General features: G+C 36.9%; 1 protein-coding gene across 2 annotated transcripts in view; it reads right to left on the bottom strand.

The window, feature by feature from the left end:
* The window catches only part of ZNF385B (zinc finger protein 385B), a 403,118-nt gene that overhangs the window by 114,586 nt on the left and 278,343 nt on the right, over window positions 1-10,189 (bottom strand). For both annotated transcript variants that reach the window (XM_044669740.1, XM_044669741.1), the window contains exon 2: window positions 9,361-9,503. In XM_044669740.1, coding sequence (XP_044525675.1) covers window positions 9,361-9,503 — 143 coding nt within the window. The remainder of the gene's footprint in view (window positions 1-9,360; window positions 9,504-10,189) is intronic.

The raw sequence follows: 10,189 nt of genomic DNA, 5'->3' as shown, positions 1-10,189 counted from the left end.
AGAAAGAGGGAGGGAGAAAGAGGGAGGGAAAGAAGGAGGGAGGCAGGGAGAGAGGGAGGGAAGGGAGGAGGGAGGAAAAGAGAGAGGGAAGGAGGAAGGAGGGGCAGAGAGAGAGAAACAAAGAGAAAGAAAGAGTTCTAAGTTGACTCTATTCTTTCTAACTGACAAGTTGTTTCTGTGACAAGATTCTCTTTTGCCAGAAAATCTGATGCATCCTCCAAGTACACATAATCCTTGAAACCCTAGCACTGAAGAAGAGGGATCAGAATAATGTGAGAGTTGAGGCCAGGATAACACAGGGGCCAAATGAGAGAAGGCAGAGTGGAGCTACCAGAGCCTTCTCTTTGATGGACTTGTTAGAAAGTCCAAAAGACTCCTCTCCCTCAACCTTATTTTGTTACCACAGAGCCTAATCAAGGGTACAGTCTATATTTTGGGGGTGGGGTGTATTTGAAGATTTTAAGCATTACACTATAGCTTATATGTGCAAAACAAAATACTTGCAATTCTGAGAAGTTATTACAGAAAAGTAGTAGGTCCTTACCTCCTTGGGTCTATGATATAGTTAGAGCAAGAGACTAAGCTTGGGTTTATGTGCCCATTCATATAATAGGAGAGTAAGTATTCCCAGACTATCACTATAAATGTATATATACAAATACCAATAGGGCTGCCAAAGTAAGTGGATAAATGTAAAGAGACATCTAGAAAGGCTGGAAAAATAAAGGTGAGTCAAGAGCAGCTTCCTCCCCTCCCCCCTCCCCCCCCAATGGAGAGGCATAGCTTACCAGCAAAGAAGGATGGAGGAAAAGCATTCCAAGTATAGGACATATTTGGTGACTCAGAGGACTAAGGGAAAGAATAGATGGTAAGTAGGATTTTCCTTTCTCCCAATATGCATGTTTGTATAATTCAGTACTATCATATATGAATGAAAATCACTGGAATAAATTCTGAGTTCAGATATTTGTGCTGAACTCCCACTAATTTTGTAACATGTCTCAAAGGTCTCTCTGATTTTGTTTTTCCTAGCAAATCTATGATATATTGTGGACTAGATGGTAACTTTTATTTTTTAGTCTTTAGGCTCAATGATGGGTATACTAGTTATATATTTTCTCCCACTCATATGATTATGAGTTCCTTGAGAAAAGAACAATGTTAGTTTTAATTAAATTATGCTTCTTGCATGATAATGTACTTATGCAGTATGTTCTTCCATAAATATAGGGAGCTTCAAAAACATTCCACAAAATAATTAAAAATATTTTTCTACTATGCTTTTTTCCCCTAACTTAGTAGTTGTAATATTAAGTTCGATTAATAGAACATTTTACAGTGTTTTCCTCACATCAGCCCTGTTAAGCAGAGGATTCCAGTATGATTATTTCCCTTACAGACGAGGAAAATAAAGTTCAAAGATCTGAAGGGGCTGGCTTTCTAAGGCTGCACAGCTAATAAATAAATGTAAGAGTTGAGACTTGCATTTAGGTATTAAAGCTTTAAGCATTCTTGTCATACACCATATGGTCTATCTATGAGTTGCTGTACATATATATGCATAAATATAGGTATTTAAATATATTAATATTACTTATGCAATAAGAGAAACATATTTGTATTTTTTAAGTAGATTGCCATAGAGAATTAAAAAAATTAAATATAAATATAGATTAAAAGTTGGAAAGGATCTTAGATATAATTTGGACCCATCTCTTGATCTGACAGAATAGGAAACAGAGGCCTCAGGTAGGGTAAGTGACTTGCCCAGGGTCTCACAGGTACTAAGCAGGTGCTAAATGCCAACGCTGGTTTTTTGAAACCAGGTCCTCACACACAATATTCATTACTATTGCTCCAAACGACTCTGAGATTAGTCATTATAAATATTCACACTTGAGTAACGCCATCTTAGAAAATCATTAAATGGCATATTTAAAAATATAAACTACAAAGGATATCATGTTTATAATTCTAAAGTAATACATAAATAATAATTTTTCTCTGAAGCCTTTGATAAATAAATAGATTTAAAAGTAAAAATTATTTTGAAAGGTTTCCTTCCAACATCATTAATTGCTTCAGAAAATAATTCTAACCCCCAATTTCTCTTTTAAGTAGAAGTCACATGGTTTTTCTCTCCTTCTCTTTGTTTTCCAAATTAAGAAAATAGCATTGTAAAAGCACATATTGGTAAAAGCATGCGTAATTAATGTGTAATTGTGTCATTAACACAGGATCTCAAAATGTTGACTAAAGATGATAAAATAACTGGCAAACCTAGAGGCTATATCGTAGGTTGTCACAGAGAATTCAGAGGCTTTTATAGACAACTCACAGAATCCTATAAAGAATTTGGGGATTGTATTTCAGCATTAGTCTTCACTCCCTTCCATATGTCCCCATTCATATATTGGGGGTGGGGGGTGGGAAAGAAATCATTTCAAGGTAGGGAACAGGGATCAGATTGTTTTCACTAAAATAAGACTGAAGAACCTCTTGCAATAAAACATCCATGACCTCCATTGTTCAGCTTTCCTAGAACAGTTGCAAAATTATGGCAGGACTCACAAAGACAAATCAAATAAATAGGTGTGTAAAACACCTGTCAATTGGCAGCAATTGAGGAGTCCCTGCGGTTCTGAGGCTACTCTTGGGTATGGAGATCTCTCTGTACGTACCCCGAGAGATGCACGTCTGTAATAAATATCTGTTAAACTATAGAGTTCCATGGACTTATATGAACTTAAACAAACCCCCAAACAATTCATTTTATTGGAATTTGGTAAGGATTAGCATTTCGGGTGCCTGTTCCCTTCTTGAGGTAGCTTTTTCTCATGGAGAATAAAGCAAAAGGTAATAAACTGACTTACAGGAAGGGTGTGGATTCGATGCAAATAAGCCCAGTTCTTTTGGGAGAAGCCCTTGTAGCTCCTTCTGCATATCTATTAATGCCTATTAATTAATAAATGACCATGAGACGCTTGGCAAATACAAAGCATACTAAATAACAAAGGTAGTGGGAGGGTAGCTGTGCCAGGCTCCCCACAGATGTGTTTATTACAGCCTCCCCTTCCCACCCTGGGCAGAGCTCCACAGTAAAGCCTGCATTTTGCATTTCTTTCTTATAGCTTCTCCTCACATGGGTTTCTCTTCTCCTCTGGGTCCTCCAGAGGTGAAATGAACTACATTCAATTTACTTTGTATCTCCCTTGCAGAATCTAGAAAGCTCTTCCGCACACTTTAGAGACTCCCCAGAAGCTGACCAATCCTGGCAGTGACTCGGAGGATTTTCTTAAATGTGGGTCTGAGGGAGGACTGGGATAGTTACAGCAGTTTTCATTCAATCAGCAGGGCCTTGCAGAAAAGGGAAGAGACCAAGTGCAGAGAGAGAGAAGAGATGGGAGGTGACTGATGCCTTGAGGTACAGCAAATATTGGACTATCAGGGGAGACAAGAAAGGTAAACACCATTCCATCCTGTGGAGGGCTGGTGGGGGATTCCAGATCACTGAGAGGCAAAGATGCCCTTTTTTTTTTTTTTTTTTTTTTTTTTTTTGCTATTTCCTTTAAAATTTTCTATCTGGATAGCTATAATCCTTTAACCCTGAATGACTAGAAATCTTTACCAAATTAAAATATTAAAATACTTTAGGGACAAAGAAAAGGCATAAACTATTTAGTTCTTATGCATCCTTTATGCAAAGAATGAATGGTCCAGATACACGTATATTAAAAATACTTGTATTATACATATTATATCTAAATATATATGTATATGTGTATATATATATACATATATACACATAGAAAGATGTAATAGCTTTACTCAGTGATCCTTAATCTTTCTACCTTTCTTCTGGTGATTATTTCTTGCTTGCCCATAAAAATAACAGTAGTAGTAATAATATTATTATTAAGTATTATTAATTACTAATAATTACTAATCACTAACAAATCAATCAATTAATTAATTTAATGATAATAATAATAAATAGTGCTACTATGTGGCAGACATTATGCTAAATACTCTACAAATATGATCTCATTTGGAGGTAGGGATTGTTGTAAATATCTATTTGTTATTTTCATTTTATAGTTTACATTAGAGTTTACAGTAATACAATTATCATCCTTATTTTACATTGAACCTCTGATGCTCACAGAGGCTGTGACCGGTAAGGGTCTGCAGGCAGATTTGAACTGAGGGCTCCCTGACTCCCAGCCAAGCCCTGGGTCCCCCGTAGCGCCTAGCTGCCCTAAGCTGTGACTTACATGTTTATCTCCTCCATTAGCTTGTCAGCTCCATGAAAGTGGGGACTTTTGTTCCCTTTGCATCTCCACTCTTAGCACATTGCCTGGCCAACACTAAGCACCTAATGCTAGCTGACTCACTCAGTGTCCCACACTGACAGCTGTCAAAGTGCTTTATATACATTTTTTAAAACCCTTACCTCCTGTCTTAGAATCAATCCCAAGTATCAGTTCCAAGGCAGAAGAGTGGTAAAGGCTAGACAACAGGGGTTAAGTGACTTGCCCAGGGTCACCCTGCTAGAAAGTATCTGAGGCCAGATTTGAATCCATGAACTACTGTCAATCCACTGAGCCAGGGAGCTGCCCTGCTTTATATACATTTTCTAATTTGCTCCTCCAAATAGTCCTATGAGGTAACTACTAGAGAAGTTAATTCATGCACAGTCACAAAACTAAGTATTTAAGGTGACATTTGAATTCAGGTCTTCCTGACTCCCAAGTCCTATATTCTTCCTCCCTCTTTCTCTTTTAGATCTTCCAAATGTTTTTTTTCCCTCTCTTTGATGTCCCTTTAAAATTCTAGGGCAGTATAACTCAAATCTTCAACTCCCTGAATACCTAGGATCTGCCAACTGATATCTAGAAACGTTTTATTGAATGCAGAATCTGTACATCAGGTAAGTTAACCACTAAATGAATGCTGTGGTGCATATTTTTGTATAAAATGATACAATTTTTGTATAAAATATTTTTGTATAAAATATATGTAAAAAATTTAAAAATGTATAAAATAGACTTTGGATAGGTGACAGAATTCTGCTTATCCATGCCATGTTTCTCATGTGTCCTTGTCATGAAATGCTTACTACTCTGGGTTCAAGATAGGATCACAGCATTAAAGGCTGGAAGAAGGAGCCTTAGAGGTCATCGAGTCCAATATAGTACTGCAGAGCATTTCTCTTACAGAAAGATCTTTTTCCCTCCAATAATCCATTGAAAAGGAAATACACAAAATCTTTTAACTTAAAGTAGTACAGAACATTTCTCCTACAGAAAGATCTTTTCCTCCCTAATAATCCACTGAAAAGGAAATATACAAAATCTTTTTTAACTTAAAAAAGACCCAAAATATGTCATTTTCTTGAAGCCTAAAGTTTTAGTATTTATCTCAGAGGTAGGAAAACAAGATGTCTCACACTTGGGCTCCTTCCCTATACCTACTCATGATACTTTGGTTACAAATAGGATATCAATGGGCTTCGCTTTGGGGAACCTAGGAAATAAGATGTTTGTACTTAATCCAGAAATATGGAACAAAGAGGTACAGTTTGTGAATTTGCCATCGGAAATGATAGTTGCTTTCTGAAAGAATTCCCTCAAAGACGTTATCTGTACTGGACTCTTTGACACATGTAAAACCTTCTAAGCTATATATTATGGACTAGGTGAGTGAGAAAGAAAGGGAAAAAATAAGGGAGAGAGAAAGGGAGGGAAAGGGAAAATGTGGGAGAAGAGGGAAATTTGAGAGAGAGGAAAAACGGAGTAGAAGAGAAAGAAGTGGACCTAAATTTGTCTAGAAAATTTATTTACAATACTTGCTCAGCTGAGCACAAAAGATTAAGTGATAAAAAGGGTTTGACACATTGCTATATTTACTCCTTAGTCCTTTGGTATTTCAGGCACAAGATCATAGGATTTAGAGTTGGAAGGGCCTTAAAGATCAGCTCATCCAACCTCCTCATTTTACAGATGGGCAAAATGAGGCCTAAAGAGGGTAACTTATCCAAGGTCACAAGACTGGTAAATATGAGCCAAATTCAAACCCAATTATTCTGGCTTCAAGTCTAGTAATCTAACGAACATTATAATTACATATTTATTTATTCTTTTCAAGATGGTTAGGCTTAATGATTTTTTTTGTAGAATATTTCTAAAATTTGACCCTAAAACATTGATCATATCCATACATAGCAATTTCTGCTTAAGCTTTTTTTTTTTTTCGCTATAGATTATATATCTGTTGAATAAGAACTAAGTCTTTCCAGCAAATGAATCTATGGAATAAAATTAGGTTCAAACAGGGAGCGAAAATAAAAGAAAAACACCATACATTAAAAAATCATGGGCATACCCATTAGTAGTTACTTTATGGAAAAAATGTGATAATATATCAGTCAATCCAACTAACAATTAGTGAGCATCTACTTTGTACATAATAGTTTTAGATTAGGACAGCAAAATAGAAAATCCCACTTGCAAAATCCACTAATGAAAGCCATGCCAAATCCACAAGTTAAACTATATTGTGAAATCACTAGTAGGCCAGAGCTGGCTATAAACACATTTTGATTTGGGCCTATAATTGTATTAATATAAGGAACTCCTAATGAGGAGATTCCTTCTATCAAAGCATATGGACAATGGTTCAGCAACTTCAAGTCTTAAGTTTGTAGAAAATTAATATAAAATTGGCAAAGTTTTTCTCCTTAGTCCCCCTGAAAACCTTTTGATTTTAAAGCTACCACTTTCTCCCCCAGGCTATGAAACTGGATTGGGGTCTTCCTTCTTTTGTCTAGATGTTCTGTCTTTGTTTAGGATAACAGGGTTAAGGATATCTGGGGGGGGGGAGTGGTGCTGGATTTGGGGCTGGCTTTTGTTACAGGCAGAGTGGAGAACCTGTCCCTTAAGTATCTGAAATGTGAAATCTCTTAGGTAATGAAATTAGTCAGCTCTGGCTGCCATGTTGGAAAATAGGGTGATCCAGCCACTTGGTGAGAAGGAAAGGGTGTGTTGCTGCCCTTCCGAAGGTGCTAAGGTCTTTGGCTCCACTTTCTGTGTGCCTGTTTTCCTGCCTTCTGTTCAGACTGGGAAGAGAGTTAGAAATCTTGAGTGGTCTTTTAAATAAAGTAATATTTTAAAGTTAAGAAATTCAGCCCCTGGAGAATTTCATTCATTACAGGTTGGCACCTGGGAGCCTGAGACTTTAAGTGACTTGCCCAGGTGGAGAAGAGGGTTCAGAAGGCAGGATTTGAATCTGGATTTTCCTGACTCCAAGACCAGCTCACTAGTCACAATGCCATGTGATCCATTATATAAGTTAATTCATTCATATTTTGAACCAATCATGTTTTTTAATATTCTAACTAAAATTCTTCCAAGAAATGTACTTCACACAGCAGAGAGTAATAGAGACTAGAGTGAATACAGAACCAGAGCTTGGCTTCCCTGGGATCTATTCTCTTGCTTCTCGCAGAGGGCTCAGTAGCAAACACTTTTCTCTTTAACAAAATGCCACTTTTGGGAAAAAAAGTTAGGTTTCTCTAAAGCAGTAAACTGTGAAATTCCATTTCTGGTAGTATCTTTTAGCTAGCTTTTGAAAATGTACCATAAAGGTAAATAATTATGGCATGAGCAGCAAACAGAAATGCATGTTGTATACATCGAAGGGTCCCACCCACTAGCAGAGTAATTTAGGAATTTTATTTCTTGTCTCCAAAATACCTTTTCGAGATTACATAAATAAGGCAGATATTATTCACATTTTTAGGTGCAAAGGAGTGGCTATAAAGAAGTGATCTGTGCAGTGGCACTGGTGCATAACTATAGAAATAGTTGATATAGTTCCCCAATTGCCACCCCATTTCTCTGTTAGATGCTGTTTTCCAAATATACATTAAAAAAGAAAAAACTAAAAAACCTAAAAATAAAAAATAAAGCAATAACGGTTCTAAGGAATTCTGTTCAATGTGATTATCGTTGATCAGCATGCGTGTTCAATAAAAGATATAAAGGACATGCTTTTTACTTAGTCTCTTGAAATGGTATATTGCTTTGCTCCAAGAGGATTTGTATTGATGGAGTTTGGTGAATAGGACAGGGGTAATTTATCTTACCGATCGGTTCCACTGCATTGTAAAGGATGCTTACCATCTTTCCTTTTTATTGTCTGAGTTGTCTTTGAAAAACCCAGTGAGGAGGAGAAAAAAATCCCAACTGTTTAATCTCCAAGTCAAGGCCACAACTATTTTAAAAAGTTGGCTGATCTGTTACACCCTAATTACCTTACAACTCTGTGCCATGGCAGAAGGCCTGTCAGCAGAATTTATTTACAACCCTGGAGGAAAAAATCCTCTTGCTGTTTTCACTTCGTGCAGAAGATAAGTTTGCAAAAGGAAACACTTGGCAGTGCTTCAAACACTCACTGTCTGGTGGTGTTGATAATGCAATTCTCTTCCGATTACAGCAACATTTATGATGCTGTCTAATCCATGTAAATGATCATGTCCAACCACACTGTACTTACTGATTGTACAGAAATCGGTCCCATCATCACCTGAATTACTTAACCATTTTTGCTCCTGCAAGTCTTTTGACTGTTAAAAGAAGATATCCATGTAGAACTGGCAAACCAGTTAGTCTTAAGAAAGTTCAAACTGATTAGAAGAGAGGGGACTAGTGTTGAGAGAGAATTTTATTAATATCTAGAATTTGCGGAAAGAATTTTTAAGAAAATATTATGAATCATTAATAGATTATTAAAAAGTTTAGTATTTGTTAAAAAAAGGGTTAACCTTTCTGAAAATCCTGTGATTGTGATTGAGTCACAATCACAACTGACCTACAATAACTTAATTTTTTAAAATGCCCATCATGTAAGATTTACAATATATCTACAATATCTTCAAAATAAAAATGCTGTTGGGAAGATAAAGCCCAGAGTCGTTTTTTTTTCTTTCTAGTTTAATGAGAAAAAAAAATCAATGTAGTTTGATATCTCTAAATTATACTCTTCTAGCAAGTGAACAGCATCCCAGAAATAATAGAGGTTCCCATCTTACTGGAAAGTCTATCAAATTGGTGTAAAGCAACAGGTGAAAGTCATTTGTGGAAATATATGCTAAAAAAAAAACGAGTCTGCCAGTCCAAATCTCACAGGTGAGACATTATCTTCCACGGCACAGCTGAAAGAGGTTTGTCCAATACTTGATGCTAAAATGACACTCTTTGGAAAAACAGGCTCCTGTCTATTGGGTATTCCCAACTGCAACCGAAGAAACAGACCAAGGAAGGGACAAATAAATAAATAAAATAAAATGCATTTACTCACTGTGTTAAAATTTGGAAAGAGCCCAACAGCAGAACTACTGTCCACTGGAAAAGACATAAATGGTTTGATATCCAGGGAAGGCTGCATCATCAAGGTAGGTGTACGCACAAGTGCAGGAAGTGTAGTACTGTGGCATGTACTGCCTGCCAAGAACAACAACGAGAACAAAAAAGGAATTCAATCACTCTCACACTTCATCTCTCTCTCAGAAACCTATGGGCACAGGAACGAGACTGCTGTGCCGCAACCTGGAAGAGATATATTACACGGGAGTAATAAAATGGTACAGGAGGAATCAACACAATTAAAAGGCACCTTACTTTCTCATTGTCTAAGAGATGCAGAGTGCTTCCCTATGGCCAGGGCCATGCTTGCTCAGACTCTGAAAAGGCATATGGTGCATGAATCATACTGGCGGGGACTGTCGAATGAAACCGTCTCCAAGTCTGAGCAGCTCCGACAAGCCAAAAAGGCAACAGAAAGAAGGGGAGGAGCTTCTATTAAAGCCAGATGCTTTTTGCCATTCCACAACGGTACTGAGTGCTCAGTGGAGACATCTTATACAATCCATAGATTTAGGGAGAGTAGTGGTTTGGTTTGGTTTTTAAAGGAAAAGAAATATTCATGTCCTTCAGCTACTCTCTGCTCCCAAGGAAACTCTGACTTAAATGAGTTGTTTTTTACAAAACAAAACAAATTGAAGATTTTTCCTAGGTTTGGGATAAATGAAACATATGTTGGGGAGCGTGGGATTTGAAAAAAGGTGGAGAGATTTGGGGGAATGTTTTACGAGGATAGATAGCTCAAAACCAAACTCTAACTGAGATTT

This window comes from Gracilinanus agilis, chromosome 3 (assembly GCF_016433145.1).
Source record: "Gracilinanus agilis isolate LMUSP501 chromosome 3, AgileGrace, whole genome shotgun sequence".
Lineage (NCBI taxonomy): Eukaryota > Metazoa > Chordata > Mammalia > Didelphimorphia > Didelphidae > Gracilinanus > Gracilinanus agilis.
Note: the sequence above shows the minus strand (reverse complement) of the source record. Positions and strands in the feature narration are given on the sequence as shown.